This window comes from Colletes latitarsis, chromosome 3 (genome assembly GCF_051014445.1).
Source record: "Colletes latitarsis isolate SP2378_abdomen chromosome 3, iyColLati1, whole genome shotgun sequence".
Classification (NCBI taxonomy): domain Eukaryota; kingdom Metazoa; phylum Arthropoda; class Insecta; order Hymenoptera; family Colletidae; genus Colletes; species Colletes latitarsis.
Genome location: NC_135136.1, coordinates 42,077,139 through 42,104,060, shown reverse-complemented (window position 1 = coordinate 42,104,060; position 26,922 = coordinate 42,077,139). Strand labels below are relative to the sequence as shown.

General features: G+C 41.9%; 1 protein-coding gene across 2 annotated transcripts in view; it reads right to left on the bottom strand.

Annotated features, from left to right (window-relative positions):
- The window catches only part of Btk29a (tyrosine-protein kinase Btk29A), a 126,023-nt gene extending 99,122 nt beyond the window's left edge, over nt 1-26,901 (bottom strand). The window contains exons 1-4 of one of the 2 annotated variants that reach the window (XM_076762628.1): nt 26,586-26,901; nt 23,037-23,222; nt 14,974-15,244; nt 6,741-7,040 (exon numbers count right to left, since the gene is read on the bottom strand). In XM_076762628.1, the coding sequence (XP_076618743.1) occupies nt 6,741-7,040; nt 14,974-15,244; nt 23,037-23,222; nt 26,586-26,588 (760 nt within the window). In that variant the 5' untranslated portion in view covers nt 26,589-26,901. Of the gene's footprint in view, nt 1-6,740; nt 7,041-14,973; nt 15,245-23,036; nt 23,223-24,060; nt 24,174-26,585 lie in introns of those variants that run through there. The other variant, XM_076762629.1, reaches the window with a different exon arrangement.
- Between the last annotated feature and the right edge of the window lie 21 nt (nt 26,902-26,922).

Genomic DNA, 26,922 nt, shown 5'->3' with positions numbered 1-26,922 from the left:
TATTTAACGGATCGATCCACCGAATTCGACTACTTTCTCCGTCGCCTTCGACAAGGAAGAAACTTCTCGAGTTAATTCGTTTCACCTGCCCCCAAAGATTCTTTGACTCCAAGTGAAGTTGTACGGTTCCTAATGAGTCACCCTGTATATAGTTTCTGAATCTTAACTCGTATCCAGTGCCTGTTAACGTTGTCTTCGATTTTAGATAGAGTACAGTTGATAGAAACAAGCTTGTAATATTCTTAGCAAGCATGTCTGACCAATTCTCGATTTTTCTACTTGTTTTCTGGTGTGAAAGTGTCTCCAACGAAATTCGACGTTTAAAATACTTTCAGAAAGATTTCTTAGAGTTCTAGTAACTCAAAGATTAACCAAGTGTTTTAATATTTAGGGTACAGTAAGACTTGGGTACCATCGCAAGTAGAAATATCGAATATTGGTCAGACATGTCGGTATATTCGATTATCTCGAGAACGAACCATCGTACGAGCAAACTTTATTCTACGTTTTCGACGCATTTTACATGAATAATTAACGTGGCATTATTTAATTTGTAAGGAAACCTCGGAAACCGGGTCATGAGCCAAGAAAGCTCAAGAGTAATAGCGTACGTAAATTAGAATTTCCTTCTCGACGAATTAATTTCTACTCGATTCCGATTTCTCCGTTTCAATTATCGATTCGTACGATGCTCATTAAACTCTAGTATTACTTCCCTCGATGGGGGATGCAGTTCCCGTAAAAAGGTGTTCCCCCGAAGTTAATTCGTATCCCGGTTGCACTTTTGACGCGCGTAGCACTTAATTGATATTGGGCGACGAATCATCGACGAGCCCCACCTTTGAGTTTCAATCAGGAATGTGATATGGTGCGTACTGACCCGTCGACCTGTAGCCAATTAGACGGGACGCTTTTACTCTGACCAGAACGCGTCAAACTGTTCGCTCCTATCCCTCCGGGCTCGCGAATCCTGCGATGCTTGTGCAAACTCATCCACGTTAGGAATATTAACGCGCTCGATTCTGTAGTTTAACGCCTCGATTTTTACGAGATCCCGAATCCCACGCCAGATTCGCTGGCGTTTCTATTTTTTTTCCAGGAATCAGAACGCTCGAAAATAATTGCAACCGGTAAGATCGTATGCATCGTCTTTCGCGATGTCGTTTAATTCGATAGGAAATAAGGGGAATAAAGGTAGTCGTTTCGCCTAGTCGACGCCATTACAGAACAATACCGTTATTTTATACTCCCGTCGTGAAATCTATCGCGACCCTTTAAAGGTTTATTAGATTGCATAAAATCTTATCGGCGTTTTATACCGACGGTTAAAGAGTTACTGCCGAATATCGATTCCACCCCTCCCGGTTATCTATATCGGATAAAGGACGAGACAGACATAGCCGTATATGTAATTCGAGTAAAACGGAAATATAATAACGCGAGGGCCAACGAGGCATCGATAACTCGTTGAATAACTGCGAAATTCATCCCTTTCGAGCAGAGTTTCGTAGACGCGTTTTCTCGCACGTCCGAAGCTAAATGTACTTATGTGTCATAAAGTAGTACGCGAACGTATGAAACGCGAGCTTGCATGAATATTCAAAGAACATCATTAGTCATACATAATGTATTATTTGTTTGCTCCACATTGTTTCTCGGGCTTTATTTGTAGCACTCGACACGCCCGTCACAGCGCGAATTTAATTCCGTCTTACGTTCCGTAATAATTATACGACAGCTTCAAAGCTTTGCAAAAATTATCATTTCGGTTAACAATTTCGTAGCTCTGGAAAAAACGATACGCACGAGCCCCTGAAAGGCTCCCGGGGCTCTCGAAACAGTGCGTCGAGGTTTGGATGAAATTTCCACCCCATTTACATTTGAACGACGTAATAACTCAATGTAAATAAAGCCTTAGCCCATTTAGCCGGGATCTGAATACTTTATCGAGCCCCTAACTGCACCGTGAATACATATCACTGATGTAAAATAAGCTTCGGGCCCGTTCAAGGAAAATTGAATAAGACTCGAGCAAATGCCAGATCGATACTGTAAATCAACGTTCGAAAGGCATCGATTACCATTTAAATGCACCGCGAGTCTTAGCTGAGAAAATCTGGATGAACTTCGTGCACACAGAACGATGAAAATTCGCAAAAACAATTGTTTCCTCGAACTAAAACTTGTAAAGCCATTTTTCTATCGGTCCGCAGAGGCGATAAATTTGGCTCTTTTCTATGAGCTCCCATGCGTTCGCCTCTGTCCATAAAAAACAAAAGTTCCCGGCCGGGAAAGGAATACCGGAACGAGGAAAAGCTTGTCAAATACTCGAAAACTGGTACTCGCAATAGGAGCATTCGTTTCAACTTTTTCCATCGGGCACCTCTTCAACCAACTTCCCCCCGAAACGTTCGAACTTCTTTCTCCAAATAATGCTCGTCGATTACTTCGCGTGCAACCCACGCTAATGCAACTCTGTTAGAACATTTCGAGGACTGGGTTATGATGCGTTGCTTCACTTCAGAAACGTCGATCGACCAATTTAGGAAAAGTTACTGTATCCATTTTAACGCTAGAATTTTGTAAACAGCTGGTATGGGTGGTCCAAGCGTTAAAATACCCCTGATTACTGTGGATCGTGCGAGAGGATTCAATACACCGACGAAATACCGGGTAGATCCACTTTTAGACATGAATATTTCAGGACAGATATGCGTCGACACGTAGCCGAACTTTCCAAATGCGCTAAATCCCATGATAATTTGGTTAGACCAAACTGTGAAGCGTCGGTACTAGAAACTGCCCAACTTCTGAGATGGAACTACCGCTACACGCAAATAAACCGCGTGTTTGAGAAGGCGAGTAACGAAAGTAATTGGATGAATTATTCCCTGGATATCGAGCTGCTGTATTCCCTCTAGTAGACGCTGCTTAAGCTTCCAAACAAGTATATAGTTGAATTAATTCGAAGACAATGGTTACATCTAATGCAGCTGAAACGCCGCGATAAATGTTACAGAAACCACCGAAATCCTCGTTAAAAAAACGTTGTGCAGCTTTATTATCATCGAGTTGTATTCACTTTGTTTTATTTGTATAATATTTTTCGAGAAAGCTGATCCCATGGTTTTTTTTTTAATAGAATGTATATTTTTCAAAACATGCATCGAAAATCATAAAAGGTTAGAAATTGAATGCTGCGAAAAACTAAAAACATATACAGCTCGATTGTTTTTCGGAAAAATAACAAAGTTATTAACGATCTCTTGCAAATACAAATGCGTACGAATAAAATAAAAGATGAAATATAAATTAACTTTAATATTGAGAACCGAATTGTCCACCCACGCATTCTGATTCTCATTCGATAATTAACGTTCCGCGTAGAATGAATGAAAAGCCCACGCGTTTGGTTTCTCGTTTATTAATCGATAGAGAACTTCGCGAAGAAACGGCGTCGCGTTGTTTGTTTTTTTTTTGACATTTCGCTCGCAACGAACGCATTCTCCGTGTAAAAACCGAAACCTGGGAGCCAGTAACGTCGAATAAAAGTGCTTTTTAACGACAAAGAGAGAAAATGATAAATAGAAAGTCGCGGATACGCGTACATCCTACGCGGCGCGTGTCTTTCGCGTACGATTATTCCTGCGCCAGCGATTTCGCGAAACGTTTCCTGGAAAATCGTCGTTCCGCTTTATTTCGGTGGGGAACAAAAGAGCCGGAACCGTTCGCGTTTCGAATCAACAGTGTCCTTAATTCTGGGGAGAGATAATCGAAAGTGCAACGACTTGATTAAACGTCCGACGAGCTCGTTACAGCCCTGTACCTATAAATTAAACAAGCGAGACCGCACCTTTGTTTAACTATGATTAATTTTAAATACTTCGATACAATATCTCAACCTAAATGTAAAATAAATATTATGTTCGTGTAAGTTTTTGTTTTATTATTCGTTTATTGACGGAAAGAAAACTCTTTAGTACAAAATATGTGATACGTAAGGAACAACAAATGTGAATTATACATAGCAGATATCATCGCTTATAAAATTTTTAGCAAAATAATTCATTTACAATACACGCTGCAAGGATTATTTTAGACTTTCTAATGATTGTTCAGTTATACTTGTTTGTGTGTGTACAGAGTTTGCATGTGTAATCATTCTAGTTATACAATTCTGAGATCCAAATGTTGTGCGATACCTTTCAGGATAAAATAGAATGTGATTTCTTAAATATTTTGACGTTACATACAAAGGAAACAATTGAATAATCGTTTGACATGAAAGATGAGACAGAAGAGAAAGTAATACCACAGACGAGGTATACGAGTAGAAATTACATCCAAAGTATTTCTGGCCACACATTACATTTTCGGAAAGGAATTTTTTTCTCGAAAACGCGTAGGATTTCGAGGATATGACTATTCAACAAAAATAATTCAAATTGACCCCCCTAGCTAAAAATAATTTTTTTAGAACGATTAGAAATTTTTTTTTTATCGAAAAATTTCAGGGGAACAGGTGTACGTCTGGTCAGACATTACATTTTCAGTAATGAATTTTTTTCTCGAAAGTGGGTAGGAATTCGGGGGTATGTCTATTGACCAAAAATGATTGTAATTGACCCCTGCAACTAAACATAATTTTTTTAGAACGATTTGAAAAATTTTTTTTCCGTCGAAAAATTTCACACCTTCTCAAATTTTTTTCTCGAAAATGATTAGGATTTCGGGGGTATGTCTATTGACCAAAAATGATTGTAATTGATCCCTCTAGCTAAAAATATTTTTTCCAGAACGATTTGAAATTTTTTTTTTTCGCCGAAAAATTAAGGCACCTACTCTATCGATTTTTCTTCAAAATTTGTTTTTCATTTTTAATAAATTTGTTTGAGACTCTACGGGGATGTTGTTTAATACTTTTTTGTAAGTATTCGTGATTTATAACAGTCAGACTGAGCCACGAAAGTCCATAAGGTGTAAGTTCTACTCGTATACCTCGTCTATGATAATACCAAGGTCTTTAACATAATTAAATGAAGTTAGTAAAATACCATTTAGAGTATAATTATAAACAATGTAATTTTACTTATTACTAAACCTAACAATATAACACTTATCTAGATTGAGGGACAATTTATTTAATGAGCACGATGTCCGATCAATGCTCGATATTTCTACTTGCATCGATAAATTCGGTAATTTCCTGATATTTCTGAACTATACTCCACCCTATATAAATATAAAATAAATTTATTTCGTACGGGATCAACGTTGAAAGTGCATGTCCGACCGATACTCGATATTTCTACTTGCATCGGTGTTCTCAATCCTCAGACGGCTAAAACCGAGTCGTCTGTGAAAATTTCTTCTCGACGTACCAAAACTGAGCAAGTTAAAAATAAAAGGGGCATAAATAAGTAACGATTCAATTACTAAAACGTAAAATTATTATTTCACGAGTTCCTTTTTCCAGCGTTTCGGAAAGCAAATTTCGCGCAGAACCGTGAACGCGGAACGAAGCTCTGTTATTCCATAAATTGGTGCAACCGACAAAACACGGTCTGGCATCCCTTTTTGCGTGTTTGCCTCTGTTCTGTCGAAATACTAACGTCCCTGGCGGCAAGGTTACGGTAGAAAAAGGAAAAAAGCTTTCACCGGAAAACAGGACAATATCCAAGCGAGCGCAATATCGATGCGATCGTCATGGAAACTTTTCTCTTAGATCACGGAAGCTTGACTTCGGAAGCATTTTTCCGCGTACGGAAACGTCGGAAAGTTTGCGAACCGCGTCGGGAAAAACCGTCGCGGTCGAGCATCACTTTTTCGGTATTTTAAACTGTCCCACTTTCCGCCTCGCCTCCCTCAGACGACGCGAACGTTTCTTTTAAACGTCCGATCGTCAGGCCCCGCCATTAACGAGACGCTGGCGTGTTCTTCCGTATGAACTTCCAGAGTCGAAGATAACGCGAAAGTTTTTAATCATCCCCCGACATCAAACTCTGGACAGTGGAACGAATTTACGACATCTTTGTTTTCCTCGAATTACACCGTTTCCTTTGTGACACCCACAGTACCGAGAATAACAGGGTTGAAACGCAAATTAAACCATCTGTGAACTGCACAGACCGAACAAAAAGTACACCAGGCCGAATGGATCGATGCACGATGACGGAACAGGAAAAATAAAATTTAAAATGTCGAATGGGTCAATGCGCAACGACGGAACAAAGAACAAAGTACAAAGAACGCTATTGCTGGACGGAAAATGCAACACGTTGGGGCCGATCGAAGTTTCGCTGGCGGATTTCTAACGGGAGTCCAGCAGCGTCAACTGCGCCGTTTATAACCGAAAGTTTGTCTTGGAATTGAGCCGACAGTCGCGAGCATTTAACGCGAAAGGGTGCAGCGGGGAAACTGGAAGAAACTACGACAAAGATTGGACGCAAAGCTCGCGGTAATTCCAACGTTTACTCTCGCGGGATTAATTAAGTGCGACTGGCGTTATTCCGTCCGGCGATCGTCGGGGAACAAAAACAAAAAGAAATAATTAATGACCAGGAAACGGGCAAGAAAGGGCTTGGTTAGCGTCGTCGACTAATCGCTCGCGTTCGCGGAAACGTAACGTGCGCTAAAGTTTGGTATAGAAATCTCTGGCGCGATAAATAAATTCAGAACGAACGTCGAGGGCTGATGAAAGCATTTGGAGAGAATGAAATAAAAGGGGATGCTGTACGAACCGATTGTCGAGCGAGCCTGAGAGTGAACGATGGGATTGTTATTGGCCTCGGAGTTTGTCGTCTGCGGTCGATCGGTGATAGCGGCAGTGGTGGAGGTGGCGATGGTGGTTCCGGGTGCCGATGTGAAGCTAGAAGTGGACGTCGAGGACGGGTTCGTTGTATTTAACGGCTTAGAGGACCAGGAGCTGCAAGTATCGCAACCCTCCGCGGAGCGTGTTGACAACCGGCAGCAGGACCAACGTTTTCCACTCCACAATCCGGCGTGATAACGACCGCTCAGCCCTGGATTCTCGCTGCACACTGCGGACAAATCGACAATTACCGTCATAAATCGCTGATCACCGTGCTCGAAATAATTTCTGACCATCGCTCCTACGTTCCATCGAAACGCAATCGGTGATATACACTTTTGGAAACGCGTTCCATGCGCGGTCAATCTCATTGAAAATCGTAAGAAGTACTCGGTATAATTATGGGACAGGGAATTTGGTCGAGAATAAATTAGTAATCTACAGCTCGATGCTTGGTCAATCTCATACGAAGAATAAAGAATTAAACGTTATTCTTTATCCATGAAAAAAAACATTATGCGTGAAATCTTCATTTGTTTCTCTATTCTTTGGCTTTGGCTGGGAAAAGTTTTAGTGGGAGATTCTAGAGGCCAAAATGAGACGAAAATCAAGAATATCAATTTCTTGACTGAGCCTTCGTCGCAAAGTTATTTACGATTAAATTAAAAAATTTCAAATCGGTTTGGAAAAATTATTTTCGGTTGCAGGGGTTAATTACAGTCATTTTTGGTGAAAAGACATACCCCCGAATTCCTACGCATTTTCGAGAAAAAAATTCATTACTGAAAATATAATGTCTGACCATACCGTACACCTCTTCCCCTGAAATTTTTCGACAAAATTAAAAACTTTCAAATCGTTTTGGAAAAATTATTTTCGGTTGCAGGGGTCAATTACAATCATTTTTGGTGAATAGACATACCCCCAAAATCCTGCGCATTTTCGAGAAAAAAATTCAAAACGAGCGGAACTTTCAACCATCAACAAATTATTATTCTTGATTTTCGTCTGATTTTGGCGTCTAGAATAAGTTTATTGTACAGAATTAGTACTAGTAAGTGACTGTATGCAACTATTGCTAGGTGTACGCCCACTGTACTACCAATTTAACAAACAATCTATCCCCGTACTTTTTCTCCCCTCATTTAATTCGTGAAATATATCCAAACTTTTTGAAAAAATCGCGCTGACTGTGTCTCCGGGCGAGGCTCTTTCCGTCGACGTTCTCTCGCTCCTCTTTTTCGGTTCGGAACGAGTTTTTTCGCGAGTTTGAAAGGCCATTCGGAAACCACTGGACCGAATAACGCGAGGATAAATGGTCGTAGATTCCCCGGGGCGGTTTAAGACGTTCCCTGGGAATCCGAGAATACGTTCTTATTAGGATGTTTCCGGTGTATCGCGTTTGAAGCGAGTTGTACAAACAAGAGAACCTTTCTGCGGAGCGGGGTCAAGAAGCACGTTATCTCCCAACAAGACGGGGCTAAAAATTAATTAATACGAGTGGCTCGTTAAAATGCAATCCGACGGAAGAAACTGCAATAATCGTGCTCGTAGGATTGCCATTTCCTCTGGCCTTCTTTCTCCGAGAGAGATTGCACGGAAGAAATTAGACTCGAACGGATGAATAACGAATAACCGTGAGTAGCTTGTCCCTGTACCGCGTCAGACCGTAATAAAAATCGCTCCTGACGGACGTACCACCGTTGCACATCTGCTATGAATAGTTATAATAATACCTGCGTGAAATTTCGAACCGGTTCGCGGCCGATAAAAGTATAGAGACACCGAGTTCTTAGCGAACAGCGAAACCGTAGGCATTTCGAAACGAGTTAAACTAGAAAGAAATTAGAGCGGGTAATAAATATTATATGCGGCGAGACTATCAACGGAACTTCTGACCCGTAGACGTCTTACGAGCTGTAGGGACGTTTTACATCTGCACTCGAGAACGAGAAGTGGCTGCTCCTCGGAACACGTGAAAGGCTATTCAAGCTTCTTGCGCGCGGCAATGATCATCTTGAAGAGAATGCTGCGGCAACATTTCAAATGTATGCGAGGCGAGCACGGTGCCCGCATGAATCCGGCGAACTTTCCTTTTTAGAATTGATGTCGTTCGCCCTCAAAGAAACGAAATAAACTACGCTTACGAGAGAAACAACTAACCGCGAGACTCTCCCCGATAATTGCATTCTACCGATGATCGCGAAAAAAACGTTCAAGATTCATTTTGATCGCGTTGTTATGGAGTTTGAAACCGTGAGAACGGGTTTTGCCAATTAACAGAGACGATCCTATTTAACGTGTCGCGCTAACGATCCGCCAACGTGTTATATCGAATCGCGATCGTCTTTAATTCTCGACAGCCATTATCGGAATAATCGAATCAAAAGCGGATTATAACGTGCCCGCGGCGTAATGAATTTTCATACATAAAATCGATCGACGCGGAAGTGCCGGTGAGGAGAGGGGGGGGTGATTGAAAGAAAATGCTCGTATCGCGAAATCGAGCGAACGAATGTATGTTTAAAGGGCGGGTTGTCGAAAGACTCGTTGGAATCGCGTTGACGGGAAGGAAATGGAGGAAAAAAGATATGTAGGAGAATCCGTCCATCGATGCAATTAATCTTTATTAACGTTGACTTCGCAGCGGAAACTCACGGGTGCATGCATATGCATTCGACTGCGTCGCGGGGAGAAAAAGTTCCAGTAGTTTAAAAGGTTTCGATCGATATCAGCCCCCGAGCAATTTGTCGGCGAGACAATATCGACGAGAACTATTGTACATGACAGCCCGGAGCGGCTCCCTACGAAAGTGCAAAGTAGTCTAGTTCTGCTTATTCCTCTTTATTCCGATCCGTCTCTAATTATCCGCGTCCCGTCTGGTCCCACACTCTTTTCCCTGATCCGACTTTGCCGAAATTCACGGCTCGAGCCACGCGGTTAATCGCCTCATTAGCAACGAACCGTGCGGGTCGATGAATTTTTCAGACGCCCGCGAGTCGCGCTGAAGTAAAATTTATAAAGCGTCCGTTTCGTTTCTTCGCGAGAAATAGACGCGAAATGAAAAAAAAAAAAAATACCTCGAAACAATCAAACCAAATAACGTCAAATAACGCTGCAGCCAGGAAGAAAATTTGAAAACCATTGTTCGCTTTTTGCGCCGCAGTATACCTCGCGGACTCGATTTCACTCCGGTTTCGCGGACCGTGCTGTGCACCGTGTTCCACCCCGAATCATCCGATTTTTTTAGCGCGGTACAGAAAACAAATATCAACGCTCCGCGAAACGTACAACAGCCGCGAAATAAATACGAAGGAGACGTTTCTCAGAAATTTAAACGTTCGCATACTGTCCTGGCCAGTTATTGGAACGTTTAGCTGGCAGTAGATCGAGCGGTTCCGTGAAAAATCGCGAACGAAAGTAATTTTCGCGGATATTAAGGCGATGCCGGGGAACGACACGCGCGGGGAAGTGGAAAAAGTCGAAGATTCTATTTCCGGGGCCGAGCACGAGCACGAATAATAACCGATCCTACGTCGAACGAAATTCTTGGGAAACTCGTTAAAAGTTGGACCATCTCTCGGCGGTGACAAATCAATCGTTGGGGGGGCCACGAATCGAGATACGTCAGCGATATCGACGATCGATTTCCACGATTTCTGACGCGGGCTCCAGCGCGTGAATCAACTACGAGCCAAAAGCTGATACGCGAGTAAGTTCTACGTCGAGTTCTGCAACATCGTTCCATATTTCTGCGAGAAAAATGGCCACGGACGATTCGATCTGAACTTTGGTTAACCCCTTTTCCCGCGTCAATTCTTCCCCCCCCCAACGGAAATTTATCTGCTAGAAAATGAAACGGAATTTGCAGCCTTAACGCGCCCTATCCATCGTTCGTATCAGGAAATAATTTATAAAACGATCGTTTACTCGAGACTGGACAATTACGTAGTTCTATTTGAAAACCGTGAAATTTATTCCGGATAAAAATTTTTGATAACCGTTTTCGGTTCGGAAGTTTCGAGATAACTTGAAACTGACATCGATGGACTGAAAATAAAAATACTCAACGAGGTCTTAATTACTGGTGTTACCGGGGATCAATCATCGAAGGCGTGACTCCGATAAATTCAGAACTTTGCTTTAAAAAGTATTATGCAATTTAGAAGTTCCTAAAGTGACTTTCAAGAGTTTAACGATCATCAGAGCCGAGATATAATTGAAATTTACAAAGCAACCCTTGACGGAGCATCGTCGTAAATGCTATGGGGGGGAAAAATTGAGTCACCTTCCGGAGGTCCAATTCCATCCTTCGTAAACTATTTACTTGACCTCAAGAATAGTTAAACCGCAACTTCAATACTTCCGGCAGGTTGATGAATAGAGTACCGACCACCTATGTGTCATGGACAAAAGCTGAGAGCTCGTCGGAGAACTTGGCGCTTTGTAGCGTAATTTTAGCGGAAACTTTCCGTCCATCTTCGTTCAACGCGCTGGAGTAACAGAATTTCTTGCCTCGTCGCGAACGGCGTTACTCCGCGTAGGCGGAACTTCGATTAACAATTGATGACGAAAAGCTCCCGACCCCGCCTCGATTCCTAAATAAATAGCAAATAGAAACGCGAAACTCCGAAATTGCTACTATCAGAATTCATGCACGATAAAAAACAATAATTATATTTACGGAACGTTCCGCGATATATGGTACGATCCACAGGGGGAAAAAAAAATAAATGGAAAATTTACTGGGACATTTTCTCGCGCAAAGTTTCGCCTATAAATCTGAATTTTATAAATCTTTCTACGCGTGGCTGGCGTTGACGTCAAAATTGTAACGTACACGCATCGTGCGAGCTATTTTCTTTCTCTTTTTTTTTTCGTACAACGTTCGCGTGCTAGAAGCAATTTCAAAATCAATTTTCTCCAAGACGAAGTGCTACGAAGTTTTATTTTTGCAAACAGAGCTTTTACTTTGAACTTCTTAAAATTTTAGCGTCAAAGCACCTGATCGACGCGTCGCTACTGTTCGTAACGCATTTTATATTATACTGGCCGTCGCGACAGACGTGCGACATTCGGGGGAAAATTTGTTTTTAGGTACGAGACAACGTTAAATATTCGTGAGTTGAAAAGCAGCAACGTGAACTGGGTTAACACGTCAAACGATCGTAGGCTCCGACCAAGTAAAAATCATTTTTTATTCGTCTAGTATTTCGACAACAGCTGCGTCGATAATTACTCTGCGATCCGCTCTGAACGTACACGCGGTTCGACAGTCCTTGTAATTATTATTTAATCGTCGCCTGGAACGATTGTTTAATATATCGCTAGTTTATCGAATTTAAATACTATGTCTTTCTATGTTTCGCACTCTTCTCTAGCGTCAAACTGTGTCCAGTTCGATGGCCAATTTGCACTCCGTTCTAGCGTCGACTTGTATCCGGTTCGAGGACTAGTTTGCATTTCCGCTTTGACTTCTTTGAAGGTGGAAACTTGAACTTCGAAGGCGATCTCAGAGGAATTCGTGTCCAAGGGACGATCGTAAATTAGTGACCGGATTGTCAACCTTCGATCGGTTCTTCTTTGCGTTTCGCCCGGGTCCTGAACCGTGTCTAATTCGACTACCAGCTTGTATCCTATTAGAACATAAGTTCGTGTCTTTGTTGCGAGCACGTTTCGACGACAGTTTCGCCCAACAACCAAAGCTACTGTCCCCTGTTAATGGTTTCGACGTTTCGATTCGGTTCCCCTTTAATTAATCGACTGGATTGTATTTAAAAAGACACTCCTTTAATTGTCCTTAATTATCGATCCTTTAATGGCTGCTATTGTAGGCGCAAATTCAACCGATCGCTCGGGGCCGTTTCCCCGAGTAAGAGTGACGTCACGAACAACCCTAACTTTTCTTATGCCATCGCTACGTGCCTCCGTATTTGAGAGATGCCTGCGGGTTTACGCGAGAGACGAGAGAGACGAGCGACAGAGTAACTAAACGGTATGATGGGGTTAAATCTTTCAATGGCCCTGAGCGACCGGTTGAACTTCGCTATAATAACGAAACGCCGAGAAGTTCAACTCGCGTTACGATTTTCTGAACAAAGGCCAGGACAAAATCACGGTCGAAAATCACTAACATCCAAACGCCAAACATTTATTAAAAGTTAATAAGAGATGTTCCCCTAAAACCGGACAGTAACGATATCTTTAAAGCGTGAATTTCTAGCCAGACATTACATTTTCGGTAAGGAATTTTTTTCTCGAAACTGGTTAGGAATTCGGGGGTATGTCTATTGACCAAAAATGATAGTAATTGACCCCTGTAACCAAAAATAATTTTTTTAGAACGATCCGATACTTTTTTTTCGCCGGAAAATTTCAGGGGAATAGATGTACGGTATGGTCAGACATATTTTCAGGAATGAATTTTTTTCTCGAAAATGCGTAGGATTTCGGGGGTATGTCTATTGACCAAAAATGACTGTAATTGACCCCTGCAACTAAAAATATTTTTTTTATAACGATTTGAAATTTTTTTTTTCGCCGAAAAATTTCACACCTTCTCGAATTTTTTTCTCGAAACTGGTTAGGAATTCGGGGGTATGTCTATTGACCAAAAATGACTGTAACTGACCCCTGCAACTAAAAATATTTTTTTTAGAATGATTTGAAATTTTTTTGTTCGCCGAAAAATTTCACACCTTCTCGAATTTTTTTCTCGAAACTGGTTAGGAATTCGGGGGTATGTCTATTGACCAAAAATGACTGTAATTGACCCCTGCAACTAGAAATATTTTTTTTATAACAATTTGAAATTCTTTAATTTTGTCATAAAATTTCATACCTTCTCGAATTTTTTTCTCGAAACTGGTTAGGAATTCGGGGGTATGTCTATTGACCAAAAATGACTGTAATTGACCCCTGCAACTAAAAATATTTTTTTTAGAATGATTTGAAATTTTTTTTTTCGCCGAAAAATTTCACACCTTCTCGAATTTTTTTCTCGAAACTGGTTAGGAATTCGGGGGTATGTCTATTGAACAAAAATGACTGTAATTGACCCCTGCAACTAAAAATATTTTTTTTATAACGATTTGAAATTTTTTTTTTTCGCCGAAAAATTTCATACCTTCTCGAATTTTTTTCTCGAAACTGGTTAGGAATTCGGGGGTATGTCTATTGACCAAAAATGACTGTAATTGACCCCTGCAACTAAACATAATTTTTTTATAACGATTTGAAATGTTTTAATTTATCGAAAAATTTCACACCTACTCCAATTTTTTTCTCGAAAGTGGGTAGGAATTCGGGGGTATGTCTATTGACCAAAAATGACTGTAATTGACCCCTGCAACTAAAAATATTTTTTTTAGAATGATTTGAAATTTTTTTTTTCGCCGAAAAATTTCACACCTTCTCGAATTTTTTTCTCGAAACTGGTTAGGAATTCGGGGGTATGTCTATTGACCAAATATGACTGTAATTGACCCCTGCAACTAAACATAATTTTTTTATAACGATTTGAAATGTTTTAATTTATCGAAAAATTTCATACCTACTCCAATTTTTTTCTCGAAAGTGGGTAGGATTTCGAGGGTATGCCTATTGACCAAAAATGATTGTAATTAACTACACTAGCTAAAAATAATTTTTTTAGAATGATTTGAAGTTGTTTTTTTTCGCCGAAAAATTTCAGGGGAATAAGTGGACGGTATGGTCAGACATTATATTTTCAGTAATGAATTTTTTTCTCGAAAATGGCTAAGATTTCGGGGGTATGTCTAATGACCAAAAATAACTAAAATTGATCCCCCTAGCTCACAATAATTTTTTTAGAATGATTTGAAAATTTTTAATTTCAACTACCCTACCCTTTACTATCGCTGTAAATTCTACTGTAACTGTTTTGATTTACATTCCGAACTAATGCTATGTCTGATACTAAGGGACACCTAATGATCTGTACAAATTCTATACCAAAGTTTACCCAAAGTTTCGGTTAACTATTACAATAATATTACTTGTTTCGTTGCTTTATATTGATTTCTAATATTGCTAAATTCTAAATAAAACAGTATAGAATGCATAAAGTAACCTTAAGTGTCCGGTAATAGGGTAACTCTCCCTAGATTTAGAGAAGACGAAAAAGGAAAAGGAACACTCACCAGCACGGATGGCACGAATCCACTCGGCGCGGTCCTGCTCGCGGCTAGCGAGAAGGTAGAGCGTGTACTCTTGGCCAGCTTCCCGATAGCCCACCTGGAAGGGTAGCCCAGGTGGTATTCCACCCCCGCCTCCGCCGCCGCCACCGCCTCCGCCTGTTCCTGTCTCGCTGCCTGCCACGTCGCTGCCGACGCCGCCGGCGTTGCTCCCGAGGCTCGCCGTTTCAACCACGTGGACGCTCTCGACCGCGATTCTACCTCGTTCCTTGCGCCGCTGCGACAGAGAACAACCGAGTCCCCTCGTTATCGTTACGAGGAAAACGAAACACCAAAGAACCGGGGCCGAGGCGCACCCGGAAGGCCCACGGGGTACATGCAAACAACCAGCGCTTCCGCTTCTCACGGAACGTTTACTCTCTTCTCTTTTCCACACTTCGCCTTACAGATAATTGTCCTTCAACTATTTTACTCTGATTTCCGAGCAACCAACCTATTTCTCCCAATTTCCATGATTCGACCTTCGCAAGATTAGAATTTCTTTAATTATTAACCTCCTCGCGGTGAAACCTGAAAAGCGTTTCTTCGTAACACCGAGCCAATTTCTTGAGATTCAAGGGAATATTATACTGCCTAAAATTTTGCAAGAATTCACAATGCTTTAACAAAATTAGGAGATTATTCTTAGAAGCTTCAGTGTGTTCCCTTGTGATCAGAATGAATCATTCGAAAGCTCGATTACAAACTGTAGCAACTTCGGAACGAAATTGAAGGGCCTCCTCGAATCTTCGAAAAAGCAATTATACGCAAAATGAAAAGGCTGGGGACCGCGTCCATTACCAAAATAGTACGAACATCGACGGAGTGGCCCATCGGAATATTTACACTTTTATTCCAGTCTGCCAATCGGTTTGCGTATCGCGTGGGTTGCGCGGCATCGGAGTACGGGGCTGATTGACAATGCCATTCGAGCTTTTTTGATATCGGTAAAACGCGCACCGAAACGAAAAACGACAGGTATTCCCGTCGCGCCGGATGTTTTCGCGTTATCCCAACACAGGATCCAGATTACACGCGAATTCTCTTTGCGTTACGTCCGTACGATCGACCAAACTGTAACTTAGTCTACATACTCTTACAAAATCACATTTTCATTCTCTACATTATATTACACAAAATTTCTGTAATTTGGTTCACTGTATCGTATATTCCGACCATTTTCGTCGTCTATATTCTGTCACACAAAATTTCTGTTCAATTCAGGGTATTGTATCGCTTATACAAGAAAGTTTTGTCCGATTTGTGCCCAAGAAAACAATACTTCTGATCATTTTCGAAGGCCCTCAAGAGTATCGTCGTTTCACCTAATATCTGAATGGAGGCTTTGCGCTCGTAAGTGCTCGTTCCTGCCAGGTACTTCGAGAATACATCGGAGGTTCGCAGCCAGTGAAAAGGATCGACAGGCGTTCGCGTGGATATCGAAATAGGGTATTTGGAATTGTTGAGTGAGTTGCACAGCTCTCTGGGATTCAACCTTCTCGCTGTGACAAGCTACAATAGTAGCAGAGATCCAACGTACCGTCGAGCTTAAGGTCCCTGAGAGGAGAGAGACGTCGTATCGTTTGTATGCTACGACGAATTAGAATCGCGTTTTGTACGTTTCGAGGACGCGGTACGAAGCAATTTACTAACGTCCGCGAACAAGATTTACGGGCTCGGAAAAACTATTTCGCGGAAGTTGAGAAAATTAGCGATCCCGTCTTGTTTTTCCTCCGTTTTGGAATTCCATCTCGAATCTCTTCTCTCCGCCGACGATAAAATCGCGAAAGTTCTCGTCAGACGGGACTTTCACGCACCGAACTTTACTCTTTCGTTTCACGCTTTCTCTATTAATTCCCTTGCTTTCCTTCGTTCGCTGTCTAGCCCTTTTACGGTGTCGAGAACCGGAATCCAACCGATTTAAATCCTTCGACCTCGTTACATCGTGTCCACGATCAGTTCGCAGCGTCGATTGGGATTCTAATCCTGACCGTGCACTAAATAACCGCCCTATTGATAGAACTGTCGCCTAAACGGAGCCAACCTAACGAGTCCCATCTCCCTGGGCGCGATATTTGAAAACGACTGTCGCGTCTAGAGCATAAATGGCACCCCCAGGCATTGCCGCGCTATTTCGATCGTTTCTGTCCAAGTTCGCGTTACACTCAAGTTCCAAGGGATCCGATGTTAACAATCCACATCTTAACAACATGTCCGCTGGTTTGAAGAGCAATATATTAACTCTGAAGGGGTGAACAGACATCCGACGTCCTCCGCGGAGGATTATCCGCGTCTTAATTACGAATCGGGATTACCGTAAGTTCTATCTTTGCATTTCCCACCTACTTACAAACGCGTAATGCGTGGCTGATTCCTGTTAGATTCGTTTTCGTCTGGTAATAAATCGTCGCTGGAAAAACACAGCCCACGGTGTTTGAATCCCGGTGGAAAAAATATTACAAATTGCTGGACGATATTATATCACTTTAACTGCGACGCGTCACTGTCCTCGCCGGTACCGGGGCCCTCGAATCCGCGCGACAATCGTAAATCACGGAATGACGGTCGCAAAAAGTCCGCTTCCCGGGCGAAACGCGTTTTTATCGGCCAGGGCCGTAGCACCCACGGCGAAATAATGAAGAATAACTTGACACCGTGTTAAATCGACGCCCGGGTGTTTTGTCGACGAATGTCCCGTTTCATGAGAAGTTAAATTGCGGCCAAAAGGACCTTCCTGCCTCGAAGAACTTCCGGTGTATCCGCCATTACTCTTCGGCTCGATGTCGAACGGTTTACCGTTTCTTTCGAAGCATCTGCAAGTTACAGACGCGATAAAACCGCGAATTCGCACACGATGACCAAGAATTTCTTAAATATTTCACGAAACTGTACTGTAAATTCTGTCCACTTCGCGAAATCGGTTGGTAAACGAGCGGATAAACGCTGCATCGATTAGGGAAATTTTGATTTGCAACTATCATTCGTCAATCGGTTGTGTATCGATCGCGCGCGCGTTTAATATGGACGTTACCGCATGTTGTGACATCGTAATTGGAGAAATTGTTTCCTAAAATTAGTTTTATTTTATTTATGATTTACCTTCTGATTATATTTACGATTACTTCCGGATGATTGGACGAACAAATACCAGGATGCAGAGTAAATGCAACGCGATAAATATTTAATTCGCGTCGAGGCCGTCCATAAAATTGCTAATCCCTCGATTTTCAACGTTTCCATTTAAATGCTGTCCAGTATGAATCGCCATAATTTCATGAATATACCGAAATGACCGTGTAGCCGACCTGCACAGCCGCCTATTACAAAATCTTTAATTCGTAAAAGCCATATGCTACGAGCGATTGCTTTGTAAAGTATAACATACGTGCACTGTTCGATTATTAAAACAAAGACACGAGCGTTTCTTAGATGCTATCAAACATTCATATTAATTTTCCTATCTTGTTTTATTTTTTTTTTACAATCTCTATCCTCGCGCGATAAAACGTTAGAGTAATGGAGGATTCACCGTAACTAATTGCCCTTTAGGAGCATCGGGTCGAAAAGAAGGTACGTTAGGATGTCCAGTCGATAGAGTTTTTCTATAATTTCTAATTACATTGGACGCCTCGCTTCCTGATTAGTCGCTAATGCACTGATCAATATCCTGGACGGCCACTCCCCTCCATTAATGATTCCATTAACAACACTCCATCGAATTGATTTTTACGATGAGAGAATGCATTCAAACGTAAATTGCTAACAATAAATCACATGGAATCTACCGTTAAGAATTCTTGCGAGTACCTGGCAACGTTTAAACAATCCCCCCCCCAGGAAAAAATAACCCAGCCAACGGTATAAACGCGTACGTTTCGATGTTTTACGATCGAATTAGCAAAAACGTGTCCTGCTTCTCTAAGCATTTATATGGCGTAACAGTTTCGCGGGTGGAACAAGAAATGAAAATCAAACGCGGGGAGTTTTGCCCGTTTCGCTACCGCTTTTTCCATTAAATTTATGCGCGAAACGTACACGACTCGCTGTATACGCGGGGCAGCTCGTTTGCGATAAAAGCGATACGGCCCGGAAAGTACGAATTTTTCGACAGAGGCATTTTAAAATGTGTAAGATTAAAGCGGCGCGATAACAACGAAAATGATGGAATTACTAGTGCGTCGTTGTTCGCGATAAAAAATTTGCACCGCCTTTTTTTTTGGCCCGCTTGTTTCGACCGCGTTTAAATTTATTCGATAAATAAGATAACGACGCAACGATTATTGATATTTCTAGTTTGATAAAAGCTTAAATCTTGGCGGTTCGAAAGTTTACGTCCAGGAAAGCTCGCCATCTTTCACGGGAGAAATTGAACAATTTTTATTCAGGCGGTGTTATTGAAAACGAGCCGTGGGGAGGCAAACCCGACGGAACCGGTAATACGGTGTAGCTCTTTTCGAATGGTGGAAATCCGCCGAGACAAATCGAGTTTCCTCCGAGTATGGAAGGATATTGGCTGCGTGTATACACGACCAGGGTGAAGCTTTATGCAATAACGGGGAGGCCGGGTTCTCGTGCAGCGCATCGGCCGACGGTAGTTGCGTTAAATTTTGTGCAACGCTGCGACGACGTTCTCAACAGGTTATTTGGTATTTCGCAGGCCCGTTTGTAAATCGCGTTACGCTTAATACCGTGCTCTCTTAATGCCATTACGCGGATTAAAAACGACGGGAACAAGTGACTGGAATTATCCCACGCGGAGGAAAAAGAACGCGAACCGTGTAAAATATCGGATATTTTTCGTTGCCCGGTGGGGGGAAATGTTATTTTTGTAGAGCTTGAAAGTTCGTTTCGAAATTGTTCCTTGAAAATCGAGACCTATCGAGCATAAATATTTATCCTTTGGAACCTCAGGCATCCAGGGCGACGTCCGCGAGCGGGAAAAAGTTCTGGTTTTGGTTATTCGCGCCGAGCTGGGAGCCGGAAAGCGACCCGGAGGAAAGAACGCCGCCAGAGAAAATTTCATTTAGGCTTTCGCGAGCGGTCCTGTGTGACGAGGGCTTTATTAGATTCGTCGACTACCGGTGCCCTTCATTACTGGCGTCATTCTTCGAGGCAACAGCCGCCTCTCCATCGGGCGGGCTTTCAGCTCGCTTCTATCTCTCTATTTCGCGCTTGCCCGTATTCGACCGTCGAATTTCACGTTCGTCGGATGAATAATCGTTGAAAAAGAAAACGTGGAGGGAGAAAAAGGAACGAGAAAGAGCTGTGTACTTGCCGCGAGAGCGACTTAACGACCAGCTACCCGGAGGAAAAAAAGCACCGTCGGCTCGGTCGGTTTCTCCGGATTCTCGCCTGAATCTCGCTCGCGGCTTTGTGAGAAAAAATCTGCGTTGAATCGCTCGGTCCATTCGTAGCCGGCCACTTCGACCTCCTCTCGTTTCAGCATCAAGAAGTAACAACGAATAATGAGGCTGGTTTTAATTAAATGCCGCGCCTTTTTCCCCCCCGCGGACGGAGAAACGCGAAACGCGCGCGGTCTTTTCGTTACACCGATGCGAACAACAAACATTTCCGGCGAGAGCCTTAAAAAACCAATTGGCCGGCGGATTTTCCGAGTGGAAACGCGAAGAGGGTACGATAACGACGCAGGCTGCTGAATTTTCCAAGAATAAAAATAAAAAAGAGCTTGGTTCGAAATTAAATAATCGGGTTGATTATATTTAGAGTGCATATTATTATATACGCGTACCGTTTCCAAACGAGTGCAATTTTTTACCGCGTCCTCCCTTTTGTTTTCATCGCGATATTTCAGCTGCCAGCCGATTTCACGCGTAAATACGCCCGGTTCGGGATAATTAAGGGATCATGTTTTCGAACAATTCGCGGAAATAAATTAAACATCACGAATGGAAACGCTGCCCGGATATTTAATATAACAATATTTTTAGAGGAAATTCGAACGAGTGCAAACTGATAAATTAAATTATAATATTCCCTAACCGGACACTGTCGCACCAAAATAAAACGACACCGTGATTCGACGTACTATAGTGTAGAGGTACGCCCACGTGTCGACAATTCAATTTTTTGGATTCGCGTACTTTTGTTAGAACTGGCATAAAACGGATCGTAACGCGTAGGGCCCGTTTCAGCGACGAATTGGAAAGTTATAGTCACTTTTATACTCCGGTAATGTGCAACTGCTTATCTTTATAGCAGACATAGTAACGCCCGACCCGTTTCACCTTTTTATATCTCCAACTTCTCTTTTATCGTTTAATTCAACAATGAGGAACAAAAGACACCTGAAATACCAAGGTTAACATCTATTGAACGTTTATGGAACGCAATATCCGTCTCTGAAGACTCGTATTCACCATCGACGTCTATATTTAATTAGTTCTTAATGCAATTCGAATACTTTGGTGTAAAAGTGCAATTCTCGAAGGAAGTGAATACATCTGGAACGTTCGAAAACGGAGAGAAACTAGGTGACTAAACACCCTTCGAGGGGGTAGAACTTACCTCCACGTTGGACGCTGGTGTGATAAAATTCGTAAAATCTTGCGGCTACGAGGTGATAACGCTTCTCCCACGTGGAGGGACGCGTCGAGGAACAAGAACGAAAGTTGGAAGAGCGTCCAAGTTCTCCAAAATTCCTCCGGAATTCGACGATCTATCTATCGGCGCTCGAGACTGATCTACCGCAATCGCTCGTAGACGCTTCGATGACAGAACTTTTCCCGAGAGATTCGGGGGCTGTAGCCCGTCAGGAACTTTATATCTGTCGGATGAATAATGACTTCTCCCCCGAAGTTCCTTGGATCCTGAATAGATCGCGCTCGAAGGCCCCTCGAAGTAGCCGAGGATTAATTAGAAAGAGTTCCCCTGTACGACTTCCTGATGGATTACTCAACTTTTCCTCGTGGATTCGTCGGTCCTGAGAAACTTCCACCGAACAATCCCGTTCAGATTTATCCCCTTAATCTTCCGATTTCAAGGTAGATCGATAATCTTCGGGACAAACGTTACAGAGACTCTTCCAGGCACTTTACCTCCTTGGAACGATCTAGGAGCGTTCGTATCGAGTATCGATCCTTCGACGCTCTCTCTGGCGAGAACGTCGACTTCCAAACGATCGTGGGATCGATCTATAAACGCGGGGTACCGTGCATGGATCGAAGGAATCACGGTCGAAAAGCGTTGCGACGGAGGGTCGTTGAGACGCAAACGCGAAACGAAATGGGTTGGCCCGTTGGACGCAATTCGCAGAGAACGATCCCGACGACGACCACCGACTGAGCCGCGGTGCATCAGGAACTCACGACGTAGCAGCGGAAGAAAGGATGAAGAGAAGGTGGCGGTGGCGGCTCGGGGGCGCCTGCGCTACCAATTTTACACATGGTCTACGAGCACGTTATATCCACCCCCCGAGCAACCCCTGCCCCTAAACCGAAACTGGCTGGCTGGTCCACAAGCTCAACGGGCTGCGTAGCTACGCAGGTAACTACTGCCGTTAACCGTGACCGAGTAGGGGGAGTTACCCTAAAACCGGACACTAGCGATATCTTTAAAGCGTGAAAAGCTCCGCGATCGTTATTTCGCATAAACGACAGTAGGAATAGAATAAACACTTTGCATAGCACAAGCTCGAAACGTAACTCAAAACTAGTAGATCTCTGCACGTCCGATGTCATCTCATCTTTTTCTCTAGGATCTTCGGATCTCGTCGTAGAAGTTGTCGTGAACAAATCTGCCTAATGATTTTCAGTTAACTATTATAATAATATTCCTTGTTTTGTTGCTTTATATTGGTTTCTGATATTGTCAAATTATAAATAAAACAGTATAGAAGGCCAGTACTAGAGTAACTCGTCCTACAAACGGTCAGGACGGCAATTGGGCACGTTGAATGTCTCGATCCTGGGTTTACGAATGTTTCTTCATCGTGGCCATTCTTTTTATCCCAGAGTGTGAGGAGTGTATCGCATTTCTGTGTTTTAACGTGTGTAGATAGAAAAGGTACGTACCTCTCCATCGCCATCGTAGTAAACGAGGAAGCGTCTCGTCAGAACGAACCAGCGTTGCTTGTAGTTGACCGGGGTGAAACGTTTCTTGTTCTGAGACCGTTTCACCATGAACCCCTGCCTCACCACGTCTCCACTTTTCGGTTCCAGCTTCCCATCTTTCCCTGCCATCACCGATGGAGGGCCACCCTATCAACAAGACAGATTCCACGTCGTTCCAAGTAATTTAAACTCGAAGCGAGCCTAAACGCTGCAAAACCAGCACTCCTCGGTGAACTTAATCTTATTCGCGGGTTAATTACGTTTCCTGGACCATGCAGCTATTTCGAAAATATTAGATTCCGTTGAAAACACCCGTCTCATCGCTTTCTCATTCGCAGTTTCTAACCGATCGAAACCATTCCGTTCCCTTCTTCGTTCCTCTCGTACAATATCGTGCTTTTCTTGGAAAACTTTAACGTTATTAAAGACCAATTACACAAGTTTTCCAATGAACTTTCAATTATCCCGACTGTTGTTTCGAAGCACCTTCTACTGATTTTTACTTTCCAATTAGCATAGCTCCTCGAACAAATTACGCTTGTTCTATGTCGCGTTTCTTAGTAGTGGTAAATAAGTTTTTAAAAATTTTCCGTAAAGCGTTCGACTGGGATTTTGTTAAGCTTCAAGCTGTGACAAGAAAATTCAATTTACGCAGAACGTCGATGCAACTCAATAATACAATAATACAAAGAGAATACGGACCAACTATCGCACGATGTTGCTCGAGAGCAGATAACCCGAGTTACGACAGTATGAAATCATAATTATAGCAGCAAGCAAACGTACGTGTGTTAGTGCGGTAGGAAACAAGCCTAAGGAATCTGCGTTGTGGTACTCTCGATCATAACACTGTGAACGATAAATTTTCCGAAAAAAAAAACAAAAATCGTACGACTTATATTTTTAAACTCATCTGTAAACGACAACGAAGCATCATGAAAAACTGGAAATTTCCTTGATCGTTGAATATTCATATCTCACTCACCGATTTTCTCGATATTCTAATCCTCCATCGAACTTCCGGTGACTGTCGCGCACGTTCGATTCGTTTGCTTCGAAATATTGTTATGAAAATACATTCACTTACGTACCGTAACTTTACGCGTAACTCGCGTTTTCGAGAGTTCGAATCAGTGTTTACGCGTTGCTCGAGTCCGCCGACTCCATAATTTAATATGCAAAACGCAAACAAACGTACAGAGCAAAATGAAGGCGGTAAGTAAATAGTGTAAACAGCAGCGACTGTTTAATACAGCACAGCAAACACACTGTCATCGTTTAAAGTCTGAACGGATGTGATGCACATGCGATCGTCGTTCATACGCGTACGTGTGACCGTAGAGATATTGCGTTTATTGCGTGTGTGTGCGTGTGCGTGCGTGTATGGTCAGCTAGCCGCGCCAAGTTCCTTCCGGTTAGAGTTCCAAAAGGATCAGGAATACTTTGCAAGGTAGAGTGGCTGAAATTTACTGCCAAAACGTACGTTAGTGGCGTGCAAAAACCTTACGAAGGTTTACCATTTACGTGTAAATAAACTCACGTGTTCTGGCTTTAGAAATATTACATTAAACACCAAAATTCCGATCGAGGTAAGAACAAAGTTCGTACGAGAACGTTCGTATCTCAGAAAGAGTATCGAAGTCGAAATATAAAATTGTACGATATTAGCATAGTTATGTTGTAATTAATTTCTGAATTCTGAGGAGCAGCAGCAAGATCTAGTAGATCCAAATTCCAAAGTTCTGAGTTCGAATCTCGCCAGCGTAAAAAATTTCTTTTTCTTTATTTTTATGGTTTTCTTTTTGAATTTGTTTGTTTCCTTACTCGTTCTCGACAATGCCTCGGGTGGTACAACAAACACATTTAGAAAGATATGTATAAAAATAAAGAATAGAAGACTGATGGATTTTTATTTCTTGCGAGATTCGAACCCAGAACCTTGGGATACGAATCTACGACCATTCACCTTCGCCATCAGAGCCGTTGCACTCATCTGAAATAACTGCACGCATATAGAAGTGGAAAAATTAAGTGTTAAATATCTTTGCGAATAACGAGCGTCGACGAGAAAGCTCAGACACGTGTCTGCTTATTTTTATTCGAGAATTGACGACCCCAAAGGTGCGAGCTCTCCTTATAAATCGCATCAATGATCGCTTACGGTCGTTGAATTCTTTTAATAAATCGTGTCAACGAGATTTCAAGATTTCGAGAACACCGCCTAAACCTCGACGTCTCTTTAAATTTTCACTCGTCGTCGAGATTTTTACACTTCGCGAAATATGTGCAATGAAAACGCGAGCAGAGAAAAAAAGAAATTAAAAATAAAAATATGGAGGAACTACACTGTGTCAAATGTGAACTTCAGTTGCTGGAAATTGGTCACATATAGCAGCATCAAGTAGTAAATTTAATAGATAATTATTACAAGCTTGCATTTCTCTTGATCTAAGAATGCAATATTGCGAAGAGCAATGATTTCAATTGAACATGTTACGGGTGTCTGGATTACAAACCTGCATTGTGATGCAACTCGTGCAGCATTTTATTAGAAGCATTTTTTATTATCATGTACAATGTGGTAAATGTATTTGCTAGGAAAGTGTACGCTTCTGGGTGAAAATTACACCAGAATCTAAGAAATAATTGAGTAGCAAAAGTAGGAAGTTTGGTAATATAACAAAAACAATACAGTAACAGCAGTAGATCATTACAAGATTAATAGATTTTATTGCATTTTATTGCATGGTTAATCATATTAGGAAATCTTTTATACAATATTATCCATACATTAGAAGAATGATAAAATTTTATAAATCAAAGGTACATTATACATAACTTTATACAAAATAATATTAGAAGGTTGATGATGATTATAGAGAAGCACATGAAAACATACCACATAAAACTACGTGCAAGCGATGGATGCAATGTAAATTTAAATTGCAACAGACTTTAAAGCAATAAACATTCATGATGCTAATTATAAACATTCTCTTTTTCTTAGACAGTAAGTATATAAACACAGCACAATCGATTTACTATTTTTTACAAAATATGTAGCATAAAAATGAAGTTACAAAACAGGATACATTTTTATAATATCTATAACAAATAATACGCATATTCGAACAATTTAATTTCCCTTTTCAACAACTTGTAATGCAGCCTTTAGCGTTTTTTTTTTTCTATAAGAATCACGGATAGCGATAAACAAACTCTACGTTGTAACAATCGAATTCTGCTCTTTGTTTTATTCGTGGTTCGGTATTAATCGTTAAAACCTAATCACTGGCCGAATGTTTAATTAAAAAAACGATAGGTCATCGAAATAAAGCGTCACGAGGCATTTCATTCGCGATCAACGAAAATAATAGAACAGCAAGTCCAACGATAACGCGCCTAGTTTGTGGTTATCCTGACACACAATTGCACGATTGTATTCCTGCGGAGACGTTTCGTGGGACTAACATTCGCGTAGACGGAATTTGTAACAGAAAAACGACTCACCATGCACCGAGTTATTGCTACCACCCCGCAGTTTCAATGCTTGTCAGAAACATGACCGGTGCCCAAACAAAGAATTCACGTGGAACGAACGCATACACACACCGACAATCTGTCAAACGGAGACGTTGGAAATTCACGAGATAGCAGGAAATACCTCACTACGTTAGTAGAGCATTTATCCGAAATGTCGCGCGACCGCGGGACCGGTTACTCGAAAGAAAAAACCGAACGATGTCAGCGGTTCGACACCTTCGATTTACTGGTTAAACAACGAAAATCTCCGGCCTGGGTTCGACGTCCTGCTGGCGTTAACGTATTAACTGGCCAGCAGAGAATA